Source organism: Mauremys mutica, chromosome 20 (assembly GCF_020497125.1).
Source record: "Mauremys mutica isolate MM-2020 ecotype Southern chromosome 20, ASM2049712v1, whole genome shotgun sequence".
NCBI classification, from domain to species: domain Eukaryota; kingdom Metazoa; phylum Chordata; order Testudines; family Geoemydidae; genus Mauremys; species Mauremys mutica.
The window spans coordinates 17,430,979-17,452,141 of record NC_059091.1 but is presented as its reverse complement, the minus strand read 5'-3'; the positions used below and the strand labels follow the sequence as shown (position 1 = coordinate 17,452,141).

Below are 21,163 nucleotides of genomic sequence, written 5' to 3'. Positions count from 1 at the left end.
TACAAGAAGGATGTGGATAAATTGGAGAGAGTCCAGCGGAGGGCAACAAAAATGATTAGGGGGCTGGAGCACATGACTTATGAGGAGAGGCTGAGGGAACTGGGATTGTTTAGTCTGCAGAAGAGAAGAATGAGGGGGGATTTGATAGCTGCTTTCAACTACCTGAAAGGGGGTTCCAAAGAGTATGGATCTAGACTGTTCTCAGTGGTAGAAGATGACAGAACAAGGAGTAATGGTCTCAAGTTGCAGAGGGGGAGGTTTAGGTTGGATATTAGGAAAAACTTTTTCACTAGTAGGGTGGTGAAACACTGGAATGGGTTACCTAGGGAGGTAGTGGAATCTCCTTCCTTAGAGGTTTTTAAGGTCAGGCTTGACAAAGCCCTGGCTGGGATGATTTAGTTGGGTTTGGTCCTGCTTTGAGCAGGGGGTTGGACTAGATGACCTCCTGAGGTCCCTTCCAACCCTGAGATTCTATGATTCTATGATTCTATGTGTCTGAAAGGAGCCTGCAGCACCTTCGGGGCCCCATGCCTGGACCCCACAGCGCCTGCTTTGGTACAGAGGGCTGGTCTAGATTAGAGGAGAGAGCTGACTGCCAGGTGTCTGCTAACCTCTGGCCCCACCATGATCCCCACCTGGTCTGCCACTCGGCAGGCCCCTGAGCAGTGTGGAGCAGGCTGGATCCCCCGCAGCGGGTGGCAGTGGATGGCCCTAGGAGCGCAGTGCAGGGGGCCGGCTCTCATGGCTGGGCCCCAGCGGCTCCAGGTGCAGCCACAGCCCGTTCTCGCTGCGCAGGATCAGCTCAGGCTTGCGCCGCACAGGCCGGCTCTCATCCAGCCGCACGGCGAAGCGCAGCAGCGTCAGCGCCAGCACCACCTTCATCTCTGCCATGGCGAAGTTCTGCCCGATGCAGTTCCTGTGAGAGAGCCAGGTGTGTCAGCCGGTGCTCTTCACCCAGAAACCACACGCCATGTGAGAGCAGGGATGGGGGAGCAGGGACAGACACCCCAGAACCCACTGCCCGCAGGGACAGACAGACACTGGGGGGAGCCCAACCTCCTCTGGGAGAAGGGGCAGATCCTCAGCAATAACAGCTGACCCCAGCACTGATCAGAGGCCAACTCCTGTGTATCCCACAATGCTTCACTGCAGCCAGGGCACCAACAGGAAGCCGCTCGCTGGTGGGCAGCCGGGGGGGGAGGGGAGGAGAAAGGAGGAGGGGGCAGTTCGTGCGGCGAGGGGCTCTGAGCCCGGCAGGCAGGTTACCTGGGTCCAGCAGAGAAGGGCATGAAGGCCAGTGGGGGCTTGTTCTTGGAGTTCTCTGGGTCAAAGCGGTGCGGGTTATAGACCTGGAGACAGCAAGCACAGGGCATGGTGAGGGGAGCTGGGGGGGGGAGCTGGGGTCCCTGAGCCAAGGAGGGAGCAAAGGCAGCCCCCGCCCCCAGTACAGCATGGACACCAGGCTCCCCAAGACTGAGCTGCCCACTGGGACCGTGCACTGGCAGCGGGGATGGTTCTGCCTCCACCCAGCACTCAGAGCCGGGCCGAGCCCAGTGACCCAGCCCTGCCCAGTGTGAATGGGGGTGCGACCCTCACTCCCCTCTAGGCGAGCTCGGGGGCGGGGGGAAGCTTCCTCTCTGGGGAGGGTCGCTGGGAATAGGTAGCTGCTAGACTGCTGGTGTTTCAGCACCCCCTAGTGCCATGCCGGAGCACTGAGTCAGCAGTGACTGTGAGGGGACAGCTCCCCCTACCGAGCTCCCCAATCCCACCCCTTGCAGCACAGCGCCCCCTAGTGCCATGCCGGAGCACTGAGTCAGCAGTGACTGTGAGGGGACAGCTCCCCCTACCGAGCTCCCCAATCCCACCCCATGCAGCACAGCGCCCCCTAGTGCTATGTTAGGCACTGGCTCAGCAGTGACTGTGAGGGGACAGCTCCCCCTACCGAGCTCCCCAATCCCACCCCTTGCAGCACAGCGCCCCCTAGTGCCATGCTGGAAGTGGCCGTGGGGTGGAGTAGAGCCAAAGGGTAGAACAGAGTGACCAGCGATACCTGGGGCTCCGGCCAGACAGCAGGATTGTGATGTGTCCCGTAGATACTGATCAGACAGACGTTCCCTGCCAGAGAGGAAACTGCCTCGTTAGAGAGGAAAGGGAGAAGGAGGGGAGGGGTTGAGCACCTCAGGGGTTATGGGCCCAGCTCTGGTGCCATGACCCTGGCTGGGGGGCAGGGAAGGAGGCTGGTACCTTTGGGTAGGACACGTCCGTCAGGCAGTTTGATGTCCTCGGTGCAGCGCCGGAACACGGCCGTGACGGGTGGGTGCAGGCGCAGACTCTCCTTGATGCACATGGTGGAGAAAGGCATCTGGGACAGGTCCTCCCTGCAGAGAGCAGAGCTTAGCGCTGGCCCCAGAGGTGGATGCATGAGAGGCCCAGTGTGAGCTCATGAGTCAGGCACCAGGGTTGGGACAGATTCACATATGCATGGAGCTGGCACTGAGGGGACGTATGACACCGTGAGTGGCGGGGGAGGGGCACGTACACCTGAGTGGCAGGGCCCTCGGGCACTGGGGAGCAGCCTAGGCCCATTTTGCAGGGGAAGCCCTGTAGCTTGCGGGGCTGGCAGAGGTGAAGGGACCCCAGCGGGGAGGGGAGGGCAGCAGCTGTGCTAACCCTCACAGGTGGGGCGGGGGCTGTGCTGGGACTAAAGGGTAGGGGAGGCCCCACAGGCCCTGGAAGTGGTGGTGCTGGGGGTCCGCACTGCACTGGACAGAGCCAGCACTGCAGCCGGAGCAGCCATCTCACCATTCAATCTCCTCTGACTCCTTGTCCTGCAATAAGTCCTTGATCTCCTCGCGGCAGCGCTCCTGGTACTCGGGGTGACAGGCCAGGTTATACAGCACCCAGGAGAGGCCACTGGCTATGGTGTCGTGGCCTGCAGAGAGAGGCCAGCGCAGCATGAGAGCCGCCACGCCAGGGGGCAGAGAGGGACCATGGAGAGTCCGGGGCTGGAGGGACCCTGCCCGGCTCAGCTCCTGCCAGCACCTCTACTGAGGCCTCGCTCCCTGTGACTTTCTGGCAGTGCCAGCTGGGAACTCCAGGCCCTTGTGCATGGGAGGCGAGTGGGGTGACTGAGCATCTGCTCCCTCTAGCACCTCGCCTCCATTGCTGGGACTGTCTGGCAGTGCCCAGGGGCAGATCTGTCTTAGCCCCATTTCATGAAAAGGCACACTCAGGTCACTCAGAGCCAGGGACTGAACCCAGCTCTCCTGGCCTCCCCACCAGAGCCATGTCATCTGCCGAGACCCCATTGTGACTGCAGTAGGGAGCAGGGTGGATTGACCTGGTAATGTCCTTTAGTTTTACTGGGGCTGTCTGCATGGGGGATGGGAGAGCAGGGGATGACTTTAGGTAAGGGACGGTACCTGAACCTGTAACCTGAGCCAGGAAGGGGGTGGGGAGTCGACACCTTTGCCCAGGGAGAGAGCCTGCTGGAGGGGTTTTTGGTTTCAGTTTTGGGCTGGCTGGGAAGAGGCAGGGAACCCCAAGTCTGGGGTCTAACATCCTTGCCCCAAAGGGGGACCTGGTTGAGAGGCCCTGGTTCTACCCACAAGCCCTGCTTGAGACTGTGTTCCTGTGGTCTAATAAACCTTCTGTTTTACTGGCTGGCTGAGAGTCACGGTGAATCACAGGAAGTGGGGGGTGCAGGGCCCTGACTCCCCCACACTCCGTGACACCCATCCCCCCACATGAAGCTGTGAGGTCAGCAGGAGGGCCCCCCATCCCCTCCCCAGGATGGCTTCTCACCCTCAAACATGAAGGTGTCAGCCTCGGCTGCGATGTCCTCCTCTGACAGGTCCCGGCCGTCCTCATCCTGCACAGAGCACACACTGATGGACGGGTAACCTGGCTCCCCACGGGGCCCAGCCCACGCCTGCCCCATCTCAGAGCCTGGGAGGATGGGACATCTTGGGGTGGAGTGAACTAGGCCATCTCCCCTCCACCCCAGCCCAAGGAAAGAGGCAGCCCCTGCCCTGCCCCACAGCCCCAGGCCCCAAGGTGGGCTCCCCTCCCCGCATGCCCAGCCTGGCTCTGGTGTTCGAGCTCCCCAGAGGTGCTGGTCCCATGGCGCCAAGTGCAGTTTATATTGCTCCACGCTGAGCATGCTGGGAAGGCAGCTCTGGCTGGGCCGCTCCAGAGAGCTGGGCTGGAGGGCGAGTCCTGTTGTGACAGACATCACACAGCACCTTCCACCTGGCAATGCCCTGCCCGGACGTCAACGAACCCCCAGCTCCCTAGGGCACGGCCTCCCACTGTGCTACCTTGGCCAACAGCAAGACATCAGTGACCTCCCCCCCACCACCATGGGGCAGGCCCCCACCATGTTACCTTGGCCAGGAGCAGGATGTCTATGAAGTCCACCGTCTTGCCCTGCTTGGATTTGAGCCAGGCCTCCCTGCCCAGGCGGTTCAGGGCCTGGTGGCGCCGCTGCACCACGTCGGCTGTGAAGCGGTGCACAGTGTCGCAGGCGCGCCGGAAGCGCCACCCGTCGGGCGTCAGGTGGTACAGGAAGTCCCAGTACAGGAGCAGGCGGTGCTGGCGTCGCACCACCAGGGAGCTGAGCTCCAGGATGGCCGCGATGTAGTCACTGGGCGTCCTGCAACACAACAGGCCAGCATGTAACTGACAGGCTGGGGCCGGGGGGTGCGCCCTGATCAGAGATGGGGGATCCCGGGGGCCTGGGCCTTGCAACAGAGCGATTGTGTGATCTCCCAGTCACGGGATCTCCAGGCTGGCCACAGGATCTCTTGGGTGCCTCTGGCTGCTGCTGTGGCTCAGCCAGTGTGGGACTGTGACGTACCACTGGAAAGGGTTAAGCATCCTGCAGGATAAACGACTCAAATTCAGCCCTTAAAAATGTTTTTTTCTATTTACAGATATATTGGTAGAGGTCAAAAATGTAATCAAACAGTCCCTGTCTAGGCTGTATCCTGTTAATTCAGAGATCAAAGGAACATCTTAGCATTTAAATGAATTGTAAATGCAGGATATCGCTGTATTCCTCTCTCTTTGAAATGTACAGCCAATCATCTGCGAATGGTGGAAAAACAGGCAACTGCCTTATGTTAATTCGTGTAGCTAATTACTAGTGATAGACCTACTTCAAAGTCACCCTGATTGCCTACTGTTGGCCTAGGGACTCCAAGCTATCCAAGAAGGCCTGGAGTTGTATAATAGACCCTTGGGTTCTGAGCCTGTTTATCTCAGATCTGCTTGAGGCTTCATGCAGGGGAAACCTAAGTCACAAGGACTGAGATCCTAGTTCTGACAGGACCTCCCTGAATATAAACATTGGACTATAACCTATGGACTATTTCTGAAAGAACTCTCTGCATCTACAAAGCTATAAATCTGAACCTCAAGAATTATACTCATCTCTGTATGTATACTGTTCTTTTAACCAATTCTCTCTCTCTTTTCTATTTTAATAAATTTTAATTTAGTTAATAAGAATCAGCTGTAAACGTGGATTTGGGTAAGATCTGGAATATTCATTAACCTGGGAGGTAACGTGTTCGATTCTTTGGGATTGGTAGAACCTTTTCTTTTATATGATAAATAAGATTTTCATTGATCCTCATCATATTTGACTTGGGTGTCTAGGTGGAGGCTTGAGGCTGGGCTGCTTTAAGGGAACTGTGTTGTTGACTTCTGAGTAACCAGTGAGGTATAACAGAAGCTGATTTGTGCTGACTTGGTAAATCTAAGTATTGGAATATCCACCAGCTGGGGGTTTGCCTGCCCATTCGTTGCAGGTCACCCTAATTGAGTGACCTCAGTTGGCTTCCCTGGGACCCCAGTCACAGGGACCATAAACCCAGACACGGTGAGTGTGGGGGCTGCATGGCCCAGGCAGGCTCCAAGGAGCCCCCAGGCTAACGCAGCCTGTTCCCTGGGTGCACCACGGACTCTGGGGTGTCAGGGGGCCCCATCCCCATAGGGCAGCGATGGCAGCAGGGCATGGGGGAGCGGTCGGTCAGCGGGTGCCTGTGGGGGACGGGTGGGGTTCAGGGCACAGCTGGGCCTGGCAGGGATGGAAAAGTGCCCCTCCCCATCAGCTGGACAGAACGGACATGGGTTTGGCAGGAGCCGATCTCGGACTCCTCCCCAGAGCAGGCTGATGGGTTGGGGCATCCTGGTGTGAGCAAGTCCAGCCCGGGCTCCCCAGGGTCATGGGTCACCTCACTGCGGTAGAGGTGGGAACTGACTCCCTGCCTGCCAGGAAACCAGCCACTTCCCCATCGCTGCCAGGTGGCTCCAGCCCAGCCCTCAGTCCTGTTTCTGGCAATGGGGTCCGCTCTGAACTCGCACACTGTGGGCAGAAATGCTGGGCTCCCAGCACATCCCTCCGCCAGCCCGGGGCCCCCCTGCACCGGCAGGTCCCGCAGCCAGCTGGTAGTGTCCTATGACAGGGAGCCAACGTGCATCGGTGCAGTAAAACAGGTACAAGCTGCAGAAGAGGGCCCTGCAGTACATGTATAAACTGGGGGCAGGAGGGTTCTGAGGTGACAAGACTGAGGTGAGGAGCTTCCTGGCAGCGAGATGTGACAGCAGGATCATCCCCCAGGAGAAGCACAGCACAGCCAGGGCCGGCTCCAGGCAGCAGCATCCCAAGCAGGTGCTTGGGGCGGCAATCTGCAAGGGGCAGCAGTCCATGTGTTTTTGCCCCCAAGCAGCGCGCCAAATTGCCGCCGCGGACGGCGGGGGCAGTCTGTGTGCCCTTAGGGTGGCACGCGCGTTTCCCCGGCAGCCGCAATTGGGCAGCAGCTTCTATGTTCAGCTGTCCGCAGCGGCGCAGCTTTTGTCTTCCAGCTGAAGACAGAAGCTGCCGCCGAATTGCCGCCGCCGCAGAAACACGTGTGCTGCCCTAACGGCACGCGGACGGCCCACGCCATCCGTGGCGGCAATTCGGCGCGCTGCTTGGGGGCAAAAACAATAGAGCCGGCCCTGAGCACAGCCAGGCCGACCCCACAGGCATTCGCAGACAGACCAGCGAGTGGAAGCACCAAGCACCAGCCTCTGCCCAGTGAGCTGAGGAGCTCCACCCCCAGTGCTGACCAAAGCCTGGTGCAGCCACTACAGAAACCCCCCAACACCTCCAGACTCACCTTCCCCGGAAGGCCCCCTGCTCCTGCCCAGGCCGGCAGTAACACCCTCCAGTTCAGGGACCCATTCCATGAATCCGGACGGGCTCGCTGGGGCCAGGCCAGGAAGGGAGGGACCCTGCAGCCCATTCTCCCAACTCTGACCTCCCGCAATGAGGGGGCTCCCACCCTCGGGTCAGTGCAGGGCCCTGCTGGGACAGCTGCCCCCGTGTCACTCACTCCTGGCAGTTGCTGTTGTAGCTGAAGACGCATTTCTGCAGACTGTCCAGGGTCATGAGGCTGACCTGTTCAAACATGTCCAGGGAGGTGGAGCCTGACGCCACCAGCCTGCGCCACTTGGCCTGTGGGAGAACAGTGCCCGTGAGAGCCGTACCCGAGCAGCTGCCCGCAGGGACAGCACTGCAGTGCGGGTGGGCCAGCGTCAGAGACAGGCAAGCAGACAGGGGAGTAGGTTAGTGGACTGGTGCAGTGACAGGGCTGGGCATACGCTTGGGACAGGTGCAAGAGCAGTGGGCAGGCGGGCGGGTGGGCAGGGTATCGGTGCAGTATATGCCCTGGAGTGAGGGGGGGGGTGCGGGGCCAGGGGCACAGCGTAGTGATGGTGCAGCATATGCCACGGGAGGAGGGCAGGGTCACGGGCAGGCTGGGGATAGCAGGGTGCCAGGGCAGCATGTGCCGTGGGAGGGGCCAGAGGCACAGGCCTGGATTTGGTGGCGGGGGGGGAGGGGAGGTACTCACATGCATGATGTCAGTGCTCTGGTTGAAGATCTTCACGTAGGGCTTCAGGATGTCGAAGTGGAAGGCTGGCGTCAGCATGCGTCGGTGCCGCACCCATTTTGCACCGTTGCTCAGCAGCAAACCGTCCCCTGAGATGACAGGCACTCAGCTCAGAGCCTGGTAGCCATGGCAGACATCCCATAGCCCAGGCCCCCAGCAGCCCCCAGGTCACAGCCAGCTGGGGTGCTCAACGAGAACCAACCTCACTGGTGCATGTTGGGCAGGCACGAGAGTGTGCACGTGTGTGCAATGCGTGCATGGAGCGTGGGAGGGGTGTGAGTGAAATAGGTGTGTTTGTGGGGACACGTGGGCATGAACATGCAGGTGCATGCGTGTGTATGTGCAGATGCGTGGTGGTATGTGCAGAGAGGTGTGTGCACATGTCAAGGTCTATGCGTGATCCTGTGCACACCCATGTGCTGGTGCTCACGGCTACGGCATGAGTAGCTCCAGCTCCACACTGACATAAGGACAGACAGGCTGGGTCAGCCCAATGCTCCATCCAGCCCCGTGTCCTGTCTGCCGACAGTGGCCATACCCCCTTAGTCATCTCTTTTCCAAGCTGAAAACTCCCAGTCTTTTTAATCTTTTCTCATACGGAAACTGTTCCAAACCTCAATTCCAATATATCTTTTCTGAGATGGGGCGACACACCTTCCCGCAGGATTCAGGATGTGGGTGTACCATGGATTTATACAGAGACAATAGGTTATTTTCTGTCTTATTATTTATCCCTTTTCTAACGGTTCCCAACATTCTGTTCGCTTCTTTGGCAGACGCTGCACATTGAGTGGATGTTTTCAGAGAACTATCCACAATGAAGCCAAGATCTTTCTTGTGTGGTAACAGCTAATTTAGGCCCCAGCCATTTGTATGTGTAGTTGGGATTATGTTTCCCAATGTGCGTTACTTGGCATTTATCAGCATTGAATTTCATCTGCCATTTTGTTGCCCAGTCACCCAGTTTGGAGAGATCCTTTGGAAACTCTTTGCAGTCTGCTTTGGGTTTATCTTGGGCAGTTTTGGATCATCTGCAAATTTTGTCACCTGTGTACCCCCTTTTCCAGATCATTTATGAATATGTTGAATAGCCAGACCCCTGGGTGGCACCACTATTTACCTCTCTCCATTATTCCTACCCTTTGTTTCCTGTCTTTTAACCAGTTAATGATCCAGAAAGGACCTTCCCTCTTATCCCATGACAGCTGACTTTGCTCAAGAGACGTTGGTGAGGGAACTTTGGTGAGTCACCCCCCTTCCCTTGGTTAGTCAGGGACCACAATGAGGTAATGCTCACCTGACCCCGAAGGCAGGGGAAGCATAGCCAAGAGGGAAGAAAGAACATGATAAAAGGGAGAGATGTTTGCCAGGCTCTTCCTCTCTCGTCCACTTCCATCTACAAATACCACCACCAAGTGACTGAAGCGCTGATCAAAGGGGAGAGCCTGGCTGAAAAGCAACCAGCCAGCCTGTGGTAAGGAGCATCTAAGTTTGTAAGGGCATTGAAAGTGCTAAGATCAGCTTAGAATGTGTTTTGCTTTTATTTCATTGGATCAAATCCAACTTGTTATGCTTAGATTTTAAGTGTTTATAATCTGTTTGTTTATTCTACCTGAAGCAGTGTGTTTGGTAATAATAATAGGAGATATACCTATCTCCTAGAACTGGAAGGGACCTTGAAAAGTCATTGAGTCCAGCCCCCTGCCTTCACTAGCAGGATCAAGTACTGTTTTTTGCCCCAGATTCCTACATGGTCCCCTCAAGGATTGAACTCACAACCCTGGGTTTAGCAGGCCAAAGCTCAAACCACTGAGCTATCCCTCCCCCCTGCAACTTTGTTTGAAGTATGTTAGAGACTCTCCTTGGGATAACAAGCCTGGTACATATCAATTTCTTTTTTATACTGACAAACTTATATAAACTTGCAGCCTCCAGCGGGCATAACTGGACACTGCAAGATTGAGGTTCCTGGGGTTGTGTCTGGGACCAGAGATATTGGCTAGTGTCATTCAGTTGCACTGTCCAAGGAGCAGTTACATGCCAGAGGCTGTGCGTGAACAGCCCAGGAGTGGGGGTTGTCACAGCAGAGCAGGCTAAGGCTGGCTCCCAGAGTCAAGGATTGGAGTGACCTAGCAGATCACCGGTTTAGATAACACCAGAGGGGAACATCACACCCTCCTTTCCCCACAAGCCCGTCCCCTGGGGTCTGGGCCCCATGACACCAAGCACAAGATCCAAGCCCAGAAGAAAGCGCACTCACCCAGCCAGGGCTTCAGGAAGCCGTAGAACATGTAGTCCTTGGGCGCGATGGCAGCTGTGGGAGAGACCAGAGACGGGGCAGGCCTGGGAGTTAGTGCTGAGACACACACACGGCACGGGGGGCAGTAATGGGTGCACCCCAGCGCTAGCGCTCAGACACACAGCATGGGGGGCTGTAATGGGGCACACCCCGGCGTTACCGCTCAGACACACACGGCACAGCATGGGGGGCTGTAATGGGGCACACCCCGGCACTAGCGCTCAGACACACACGGCAAGGAGAGTGGTAATGGGGCAGACCCTGGCACTAGCGCTCAGACACACACAGCACAGCATGGGGGACGGTAATGGGGCAGACCCCGGCGCTAGCGCTCAGATACACACGACATGGGGGGCTGTAATGGGGCACACCCTGGCGTTACCGCTCAGACACACAGAATGGGGGGCGGTATTGGGATGCACCCCGGTGCCAGCGCTCACACACACATACACGGACCAGGACACAGGGAAGGAGTGCAGGGCTACTGGTATTGGAGCCCCAGCTGGAGCTGCAGGACCTATTAGTCTGGAAAGGGGCAGCCACAGGAACGTGGGTCTGTCCAGCACCCGCCTGCTCCACTGGCTGCTTCCTAAGGAGCGTTGGAGCATCCCTCTGTGAAAGGAGCCCCCATCAGACAAGGCAGAGCCCTGCTGGACACCCTGCTGCAGGCTCCTCCCTAGCAGCCAGGAGGGCAGCTGCTGGGGCAGCAGGACAGGCTCAGTGAACAGGGTGAAGGAGCCACACGACAGGGACCAGGTGCTGAGCCACCAGGCCCCTCACGCAGAGCAGGCTCTGCTCCGAGCAAGTCACCGGACAGGCAAGACACAGGGCGCAAGCAGCATCTGCAGCCTGGGCCGGACCTGCAGAGCGACAGACACGCCACCTGGGCAGTCATGGACCGCGGGAGCTTGGCAGTCACATGGGGCCTTCACAGTACAGAGCTTGGCATCTTCAAAGCTCCCTATTTATTAGTTGTAATCCCCAGCTCTGGGAGCAGGGTGGGGATCCTGTGGCTACAGCAGGGCCTGAAGAGGGTTAGGCACCAGGACTCCTGGGTTCTACTCCCATCTCTTCCACCCCCTCTCTGCACCATCCTCCAGATTTCCCCTGATGTCTCACAGTCATGCACCCCCCACAATGGTATCTGCCCCCCAAGAACATTGGGCATTTAGTCCTTATGAGACCCCCTGACCTGTTTCTCCCCTGCACCACCTCCCTGATTGTCCCCTTCACCCCACAGCCCTGCTGCACCCCCTTCAGGACCATGGACTGAGCTGATGAAGGGCAGGGGGTGGGTGTGTGTGTGTCCCTGAGCTGGCTAGATGCTATCAGACCCACTGGGCTGCCCCCACTCGCCTATCACCAGCCAGGGACGCCGGCAGGGCTGCAAGGAACCTTTGTTCCCATGAGTCACTGGTGCAGAGGCTAATGGCTGCAGCCAGGGGGACGTGCTCCGCTAAGGGCTAGCTACAGCCTCTGCCCCAACCCCTCTAGGGCCAGGGGATCTCACTAAGGGCCCTGGGTTGGCAGCAGCCATGTGCTGAGCTCAGCCAGAGACCTGAGCCCTTCCCCAGCTCCAAGAGCCAGGCAGCTTCCTCCTCAGCCTGTGGAGGAGGGCTGGTCTCAGCAGCCACTCCTCCTGGCCAGGGGATTTTCTAGGGAGCAGCACACACAACAGATAGTTCCAGGCGCCTGCTGACACACAAACTCCTGGCGCTGGGGCCAACCTCACTACCTGACTCCAGCAGCAGGGGTTTAACTGCCTCTGGGTGGAAGAGCGGCAGAATGGGAAGCCAGGGGCCAAACCACCAAAGGCAGGAGTGGCCATAGCGGCCAACGAGCTAGTCCACACACTGCATCCCCTCCTCTGTGTTCTGACCCTACAACGAGGAGCCACAGGCCAGCTCCTGACTCAGCCCACTGCAGGAGCAGCAGCTCCCCAGGCAGATGCACTGTGGGCTGTTCTCAGAGTGTCCCCAGCTTCATTTCTAATGGGGGAGGGGAGACTGCCCTCACTGGCAGTAGGTTGGACGGGGCCACTTGGGGCTCCCTGTGTTATCGCAAACACAGGCTCCCAGCTGTTCTCTGTGCAGAGCTGAACCAGGGGGCATGAGCCCTCAGCCCTGGCATGAACTAGCTACATGCATTCACACAGCCCCTGCCCTGCGCTTCTCTGCCATCCAGCTGAGCTGAGCAGGAGATTGAGTGCTGAGCCGCCCCACTGGACTGGGGGCTCCTGAGCCCCAAAACACCCCTGTCCTGGCACAGTGACATACAGCTCTGCTCCAGGGAGCAACTCTCTCCGCTCAGACCCAGCCATTGGCTTGGAGCACTAAAGCCAGACCTCCCCCGTCTGTGTCCTGCCAAGCCAGCCTGGCACTGGGGGAGGGAGCAGGACTCTGTTCCTGCTACTGCATCAGCAACAGGGATTGTTTACAAAGTTTCAGCAGATGGAACTGGGTCCCTGGGCACAGCCCCTAGCTGCTGGAATGGGCAGCAGTTCAGGGATGAGCAAACAGGCCCCGCTTAGCTCCACGTGCCCTTGGCCCTGCGAGCCCAGGCGCCACTTGGAACAGGGCTAATTGGAAAGAGTGGCAGCAGTACGTTAACGGGAACAGAGATGTCGCCTCCACAAGGGGGTAGCAGAGGATGGAGCAGGAGCCCCCAGGCCAGGGAGCACCAACCAGGCCGGGGACTGGACTCCTTCGGAGTCTGGCTTCTGCTCATTGCACATCCCCCTGCAGCGCACAGCCCCAGCAACTCGCTCACCAGGGCGGTGCTAGGGGGGCAGAGATGCAGAGAACCCTCACCCTCTGCTACACCCGCTGACTCCTCTCAGCACCCGGGTGATTGGCACTATGAGAGACACCAGAGCACTGGGCAACCAGCCCTAGCAGGGGCCACTCTCCGTGGGTGGCAGGGAGGGGACAGGGCCAGCACAGGCTCCCCATGTCACTGATCATTGCTGACCATCACTATCCTGCCTCTGGAGTGTTTCCGTGTCCTCCTCATGGGGCCCAGCTGCTCCTGCAAGACCAATGATGACACAGGTCCCCCATGGGGAGGTGGCTCTGCTTACTGCCCCCAAGCTGTTGAGCCAGGCAGTGCCCTTGGCCCTGCTGCTCAGCGTGTCTGAGCCATCACCCTGCCAGGCTGGAGGGGTCTTTGTGGTGTAGCAGCTCCTGCTGGGTGCTGCCTTAGGTCTGCCCTGCATGGCCGGGTCCCTCCTCCTGCTGTTCCCAGGAGCCCAGGCACAGCGCTGGTGGAGCTGAGAGCCTCAGTCCCGGCTATGGACCATTGGCTCTCCATGCAGGAGACAGCCAGGCTGTGCTCCCTGTGCCCAGGAGAGGAGCTGCTAGTGCTCAGTAGCTCTGGTGGGGTGAGGGCTTGTCCATGGCTCCGTGGCAGCACCAGCTGCAGCGCGGGGGGAGGTTTGCCCAGAGCTCTGCCTGCTCCTTCACACCTTCTCCACCCCCCCCTGGGGCCCAGGGGCATTGCTGGACTCGGGCCCATCCCCATATGGCAGCAGGCAGCTTCCAGGTGCCCCTACATCCAGAGGGTAGCAGGGGTTGGCTGGGCTGGACTCCCCAAAGCAGCAAATGACACAATCTCTCAAGAGTCAAACAGGAATCAGCCCACACCAGGGCCCAAGGAAGACCCCCATGAACACCTGGCCCCCACAGCTACTTAGCCCCATTTTATTCCCCTGCCTCCCTGCACAGAGCACGTTGACGGCCTTCGCCCAGGGTGAGCTGGTGCAGACACTGGCCTGCAGCAAGAGCAGTAACATCAAGGGAGCTGGAGAAGCTGGACTAAGGCAGCCCATCCTCTGAGGGGATCCAGAACTGCCTCGGAGGAAGGAGATTCTGCAGAGCCCAGCCCAGGTCCAATGGGGTTTCCAATGCAGCACGGCCCCCGAGACAGACTAAAGCTTCCTGGGGCTGCCTGGGCAGAGCTGTCCCACAATGAAGCAGGGAGGCAATAGCCCTTCCCTTCACTGTGCCCCACCTCCAATAGCACAGTGACAGCAGGGGAGGGTCCAGGAGGAGCCACCAGAACTACTCAAGCTCTGGAAAACCTGCCTCTTTGGGGAAGGCTATAGGAGCCCAATGGATTTAATTTCCTCAAGAGCAGGAAAATAGGTGCCTAGATCCCAGCTACCAGCCCCTACCTGGGCAGGGACGCCTGGCAGCAGAGGGCTCTGCCATCCAGCAGGAACAAACTCAGACTGGCAGCGCCATGCAAGTCTTTGACAGGGAGGGGAATGAGCCCTGAGAACAACTGGCCCAGGGACGCAGGGGCTTTGCCATCCCTGGGAGTCTTTACTCGAGATGGGCTGTCCCTTTGTAACGCTCCCTCCAGCACAGCCAGGAGCTCGGGGCCGGCTGCAGGGAGCTCTGGGGAGGGTCTCTGGCTTGTGACACGGGCAGTCAGATTAGAGGAGCAGAACGGTCCCTCCTGGCCTGACCCACCCTGCATTCAGCTCTGGGCCCCCTGGACCCCTCTCTACAGTAACCCAATCCCAGCTGTCAAGGCCAGAAGAGGCTGCTGGGCCCACAGTGCAGAACCCAGAGGAGAGCAGCCAAGGTGGCAGGGAAGGATTGGTTCACCCGGGCAGGAGCGAGTCAGTTGAGCCAAGAGGCCTGCACTGATTATGTACGAGAACGTGGGGGTTACGACCCACTGGGGGGGGGGGGTCAGGGGGTTGACCTGGAGCAGAGCGAGATCCAGGCTAGACAGTGCAGTCTGAGGAGCTATTGCTGGGAGAGGCTCATTAGCTCCCCAGGCAGATTGTCCCCTCTGGTGCCTTCCCCAGGGCTCTGGTTGGGCTGCTCTGCAGGGCCCCAGGTGACAGGATCCCAGCCCCACCCTGGGGAAGATCAGGAAAACCTTCATACCAGCATGATGTCACACTGGGGGTGAGGGACTGGCTGGGAGCCCTGTCCCTTGGGATGGTCACAGCAGCCTGGCCAGGGCCCTGGAGAACACACTGCTGAGGCCAGTCCTGCATAGGTTCCCCGGGGACAGGCTAGAGGGGCCCAGGTAGTGTCTCATCTCTGGCCCCACAGGTTGCGTCTACACTGCAATTAGACACCGGTGACCTGCCCATGTCAGCTGACTCGGGCTCCAGCCTGATCCCAAATGTCTATACTGCAGTTTTACAGCCCTGAGCCTAAGTTCTGGGACCCCATGGGGGGGACGACCCAGAGGCCAGGCTCCAGCCCCAACCAAAATATCTACACTGCAGTGTAATGGCCTGTCATAACTATAAAGGGAAGGGTAACAACCCTCCTGTGTACAATTCTACAAAATCCCTAATGGCCAGAGGCACCAAAATCCTTTTACATGTAAAGGGTTAAGAGGCTCAGCTAACCTGGCTGACATCTGACCTAAAGGACCAATAAGGGGACATGATACTTTCAAATCTTGGGGGGCAGGAGGGGGGAGGCTTTTGTTTGTCCTCTTTGTTTTGGTGGTGTTCACTCTTGGGACTAAGAGGGACCGGACTCCAGTCTCTCATATTTCAAACTTGTCAGTAACAGCCAGGCAAGGCGTGTTAGTTTTCATCTTTGTTTTCTCAACCCGTAAATGTTCCTTTTGCTAGAGGGTTTCTCTCTGTTTGCTGTAACTTTAAACCTAAGGCTAGAGGGGGTTCCTCTGGGCTCTCTGAATCCGATTACCCTGTAAAGTTATTTCCATCCCGATTTTACAGAGATGAACTTTACCTTTTCTTTTTAATAAAATTCTTTTAAGAACCTAAATGATTTTTCATTGTTTTAAGATCCAAGGGTTTTGGATCCATGTTCACCAGGACTAATTGGTGAGGGTATACTGTCAAGCCTACCCAGGAACAGGGGTGTAAGGACTTGGGGGGGGGGGGGAGGAATTAGTCTCACATCTGCCCAGGAAAGGGGTGGGGGCGCTCGGGACTTGGAACTCTGCCTTTCCCCAACTATTTCCCAAGTGGCTCTTCCCTAAGATTTGAAACATGCTTGGTAGTGGCAGCTTACTATTAACCTAAGCTGGTAAATAAGCTTAGGGGGTCTTTCATATGGGTCCCCACATCTGTACCCTAAAGTTCAGAGTGGAGAAGGAAGCCTGACACAGCCCAAGCCAGCTGACATGGGCCAGCCACGGGTGTCTAGATGCAGTGCAGACATACCCTCACTCTCAGCACCACCCCCAGGAGCCAGCGTACCTGAGGCTGTTGTGATCGGCTTGAGATAATCAGGGTGCACCAGGGCCAGGACTGGTAGGAAGGGCCCCATCCATGTTACACAGGCCTGGGAGAATGTAGCAACTGTTTGGGACACCAAGCTCAGCCCCTCCTCATCAGATATGAACTGCAGGAGGGACGGGGCAGAGTTAATACAGGGTAGGATTAGGTCCCTCCTAGAGTCCAGATAAAGTCAGTGCACACCAGACAGGGTAGAATCAGATCCTCTGATCAGAGGCAGGGATCTGCCCACTGCCGCGTGCCGTGCCGCACCAAGTGTATCTGTCAAGACCCTCACTCCTGAGCATGGCCCATGCCTGATATCACGGCACATGGTGCTTGGCTATGCCCTTGCCACAGCTACACCAGGTGGGGCCATGCCGCCAAGGGCTTTATAACCCTTCCTGCTCCACAGCAAAGGCGACCGAACAGGCCCAGGGGCCACTCACCACCAATGCAGGTAGAGCCATTGGGGTGCAGCGGGCTGGCAGGGGTGGCACAGGGCTGGGCCAGGGAGCATGGCAGGGGCAGGGGTGAGCAGAGAGGCATCTATGGATTGGTTCCCTTACAGCCCCCTGCCACTAGGCAAGTGTCTGGGCACCGGAGCCCAGAGTCACCCACCAGGGCACATCCCACACTCAGCCTTGGGCACTGCCTGGAGAATGCGGCATTTGAGTGCAGGGCAGTAGGTGGGTAGGGGCCATTCACACACACACACCCCGCCACTCTGCATGTGGGCCAGAGCCCCAGCTGCCCCACCACTCCCGCCCCATCCAGTGCCAGAGATGGAGCCCAGGGCCCTGCTGTATCAGGGGTGCATCAGAGCCAGCAACCATAGGAAGGGCCCGATCCACAGCAGGATGGGAACAGCAGTGTGACCGATGCCTCTGACTCCAGCTTCCTCGTTGGGTCAGGATGTCTGACTGAGTTCAGATGCTGCCCACTATGGTGCCAGACAGGGCGTGTGCTGAGAACCTGGTGGAGCTGTCCCAGGACCCTTGTCTCCTACCCCATTCCCACGTGTCTGACCGATGGGCACGACTCCCTGAGTGACCTTCCAGGCCATGCACCGGCTGGGACCAAAATCCTTCACCTGGGATGGAGGGAGAGGCCTGAACCAGCAGAGTCACCTGCCCCCAGCCCTCTCAGGGGCTATTCCACCAGCCCCTCCCATGGGATGGGCAAGGGTGGCTCCTCCCAGCAGGAATCAAACCATGTCTCAGTGGCAGCAAGGAGTAAGAGGGAAGAGAAGACACTCACCCCCTCCCCACCCCCACATGACATGACACCTACCATTCCCAAGTGTCCCAGCAGCCAGTTGCGACGCGGGGGCTCTGGGAAGCAGCGCAGCCGCTGGCAGTTCACATAGTAGCGGTGCCAGGAGTTCCCGAGCTGCAGGAGGGTGCGGAAGAGCAGGGCCAGCAGGGCAAGGAGCAGGGCGGAGATGGTGTAAGCATGGAGGGGGGTCTGCTCCATGCTCAGCAGCTCCAGCACCCAGTCCATGAACGGCAGCATCCTGTGGGGAGAGACAGGGCGTTACCAGGGCTGAACTGCCACTGGGTCCCTTTGTGACAAGCTGTAGGTTACTGAGCTACTGAGAGGCAGATACGATGGAGGGTAGGGATAGGGTCCAGAGTGACCTAGACAAATTGGAGGATTGGGCCAAAAGAAATCTGATGAGGTTCAACCAGGACAAGTGCAGAGTCCTGCACTTAGGAAGGAAGAATCCCTGCACCGCTACAGACTGGGGACTGACTGGCTAAGCAGCAGTTCTGCAGAAAAGGACCTAGGGGTTACAGTGGACGAGAAGCTGGATACAAGTCAGCAGTGTGCCCTTGTTGCCAAGAAGGCTAACAGCATATTGGGCTGCATTAGCAGGAGCATTGACAGCAAATCAAGGGAAGTGATTATTCCCCCTCTATTTGGCACTGGTGAGGTCTCATCTGGAGTATTGTGTCCAGTTTTGCACCCTCCACTACAGAAAGGACGTGGACAAATTGGAGATAATCCAGCAGAGGGCAATAAAAATGATCAGGGGGCTGGGGCACATGACTTACGAGGAGAGGCTGAGGGAACTTGTTTAGTCTGCAGAATAGAAGAGTGAGGGGGAATTTGATAGCAGCCTTCAACTACCTGAATGGGGGTTCCAAAGAGGCTGGAACTAGGCTGTTCTCAGTGGTGGCAGATGACAGAACAAGGAGCAATGATCTCAAGTTGCAGTGGGAGAGGGGTAGGTTGGATCCCCCACACAGCCAACAGCCCTTCCTGCTCCCCAGAAGCAATGTGTGTGTGTGGGGGGGGGTCTCATATCCCACTCTCTCCCCCCCCAGATTTCTGCCAGGGTTTATATCCACTGCAGCCACCTGACTCTTCCCCAGGGCACAGGCCTGGGGTCTGTAAAACTGCCACGGAGCTTCCCTGGGTGGGCAGGGCACTTGGCAGCAGGGCACCAGCTCCCTCGACCCTCGCCATGCTGCAGAGCTGCCAGTGCTCGCACCTGCCCTCCGCAGCGCCCACAGCCCCTCTTCCCAGCTCACCTCCTCTGCACAGCTGGCTCCTGCTCCCTCCCTCCCCCCTGCACACAGCTGGCTCTAGCCCTCAGGGCCCAGCACCTGTCCCACACCTCCCGGGCACAGCTGGCTCCTTTCCTGCCCTTCCCCCCTGCACACTCCAGCTCTGGGCTGCTGCACAGAGCTGGACATTGCCTCAGATGCCTGGAGGCTCAGTGCGGTTCCCTCACAGCCAGAGCCTCTCCGGGACCCTCCTGCATGCAGCTGGCTCTAAGCTTTTACTCCCAGCGCCTCCAGCTCCTGCCCTCCTCCCCCCATAACAGCTAGTGCTGGGCTCCCCGGGGGGCACAACAGCCACTCCCTGCCTGCCTTCCCCAAAGCAACTCAGGTGCAGCAACTGGTCTTTCCCAGGCCCTGGCTTCCTTACCTGCCTGGAGCTCCCTGGACACCAGCTGCAGCAGCCTTTCCCTTTGGTCCAGGGCCGGCTCTAGGGTTTTTGCAGACCCAAGCTCAGGCGATGCTGGGGCTCGCAGGCAGCGCTGGAAGCGGAGAGAGTGATGTCACCTTCTCCCAGCACCCACAGGGGCTTTACCCCCTCCCCCACCCAGCCACACAGAGAAGCCCCGATATAAGGGGTGGCACAAGGCAAAGCAGCAGCCAGTGCACAGCTGAGGCGGCGCAGCCCCGGCTCGACTCGCTCTCTCCTCCCCAGCTAGTGGCTGGGCCCTGGCAGCTCAGCATCCTGGGGCTGGGGCTTCCCCTTCCAGCTGGGGCCGAGGGCACAGCGCCCTCACCCAGGGGCGGCTCCAGGCCCCAGCACGCCAAGCGCGTGCTTGGGGCAGCATGCCGCGGGGGGCGCTCTGCCGGTCGCCAGGAGGGCGGCAGGCGTCTCCGGTGGACCTCCCGCAGGTGTGCCTGCGGAGGGTCCGCTGGTCCCGCGGCTTTGGTGGAGCATCAGCAGGCACTTCTCTGGGAGGTCCACCGGAACCGCGGGACCGGCGACCGGCAGAGCCCCCCCCGCGGCATGCCGCTGTGCTTGGGGTGGTGAAATGGCTAGAGCTGCCCCTGCCCTCACCCCATCTAAGTGGCACAGCTCTGAGAGTGCAAGTGCCCCAAAGAAAAAGGCTGGCCAGAATGATGCCCCTGGAAATGTGCCACCCCAGGCAGTTGCTTGCTTTGCGGGTGCCTAGAGCCCGTCCTGCTTGGGTGCTAAAGCCTGACAAGTCTGGCGCTGCCAAGGAGGGACTTCCCAAGCTTGCATCCCAGTGGGCTGTCACCTGAGGAGCAGCTCCCTGCTAGAGCCAGTCTCCTGCTGCCAGGACAGAGACTCCTCAACCTGGCCTCCAGAGTCGCGCTACAAACCAAAACTCCTTTGTCTCTGGAGCACCCGCCCTGAACCCCGCTGCATATCACTAGAGCGCTTACATTGGGCCCCCCACCACCAACAGCCACGGGGCCCTCCCCGCTCCCCCCTCCGCCAACAGCCCTCCCCGCCCTCCCTGTTACCCCTCCCCCAGCCAACAGCCCTCCCCGCTCCATCTCCCGCCCAGCCAAGAGCCCGCCCGGCCGTGCAGGGAGACCGGGACATTCGCTTCCGCCAGGATCCCTGCTCAGGGGAAGCCCCGGTGACACCCCCAGGCTGGGCCATGCGGAGCCCTGCCCGGGGAGGGGACGAACCAGAAGCTCCACTTACCCAGACCAGACCCGGACCCCGAAACTCACCGCCGCAGCTCGGGGAGCGGCCTTTATAGCCAGGTGGGGAGGCGGGGCCAGGCCCTGGGCCAGGGAAGGGGCTCGGCTCGGCGGGTGATGGGCTCCAGGCTGGGACACGATCGCCCCGCCCTGGGGCTCCGCGCGGGTCGGGGTGTGGCTCGGAGCGGCCGCAGCCCGGGGCCATCGCTTGGCTCCAGCACCGGCAGAGCCCGGCCACCAGCTCCAGAGAGCAGGGGCCGCAGCTTACCCCAGGGCCGCCCAGAGGATTCCGGGGGCCTGGGGTCTTCGGCGGCGGGGGGCCCTTCCGTTCCGGGACCCGCCGCCGAAGTGCCCCGAAGACCCGCGGCAGGGGCCCCCTGCCGCCGAAGTGGGACCCGCCGCCGAAGTGCAGCCGGGTCTTCGGCGGTAATTCAGCGGCGGGGGGGGCCCCCGCCCTTCCGAATTACCGCCGAAGACCTGGATGCATTTCGGCGGCGGGTCCCAC

At 59.2% G+C, this 21,163-nt stretch overlaps 1 protein-coding gene across 4 annotated transcripts; it reads right to left on the bottom strand.

Moving 5' to 3' along the window:
• Positions 1–393: 393 nt before the first annotated feature.
• Positions 394–20,740, bottom strand: LOC123353866 (cytochrome P450 4F22-like). Of its 4 annotated transcripts, none has more exons than XM_044995294.1 (14): positions 20,660–20,740; positions 19,394–19,505; positions 17,750–17,972; positions 16,439–16,583; positions 10,201–10,254; positions 7,902–8,029; positions 7,383–7,504; positions 4,387–4,654; positions 3,805–3,871; positions 2,803–2,932; positions 2,245–2,378; positions 2,051–2,115; positions 1,267–1,349; positions 394–916 (listed from the first exon to the last, which is right to left on the bottom strand). In XM_044995294.1, the coding sequence occupies exons 3-14, from the start codon at positions 17,969–17,971 to the stop codon at positions 712–714; spliced, it is 1,623 nt and encodes a 540-aa protein (XP_044851229.1). In that variant the 5' UTR covers position 17,972; positions 19,394–19,505; positions 20,660–20,740; the 3' UTR covers positions 394–711. The 4 variants fall into 4 exon arrangements, with proteins under 4 accessions (XP_044851229.1, XP_044851230.1, XP_044851231.1 ...); XM_044995295.1 differs by having other exon boundaries at positions 20,689–20,711; XM_044995296.1 differs by lacking the exons at positions 16,439–16,583; positions 19,394–19,505; positions 20,660–20,740 and having other exon boundaries at positions 17,750–17,826.
• Between the last annotated feature and the right edge of the window lie 423 nt (positions 20,741–21,163).

What these genes read in the sequence shown, in the direction of transcription:
- LOC123353866 (XM_044995294.1), bottom strand. Translation starts at nt 17,971, where the DNA reads ATGCTGCCGTTCATGGACTGGGTGCTGGAGCTGCTGAGCATGGAGCAG. An exon ending in AGAGCACTGACATCATGCAT is followed by an intron (nt 7,505 to 7,901) that starts GTGAGTACCTCC and finishes GTTCTCCCACAG; the next exon opens with GCCAAGTGGCGCAGGCTGGT. An exon ending in CCCTTCTCTGCTGGACCCAG is followed by an intron (nt 917 to 1,266) that starts GTAACCTGCCTG and finishes GCTCTCTCACAG; the next exon opens with GAACTGCATCGGGCAGAACT.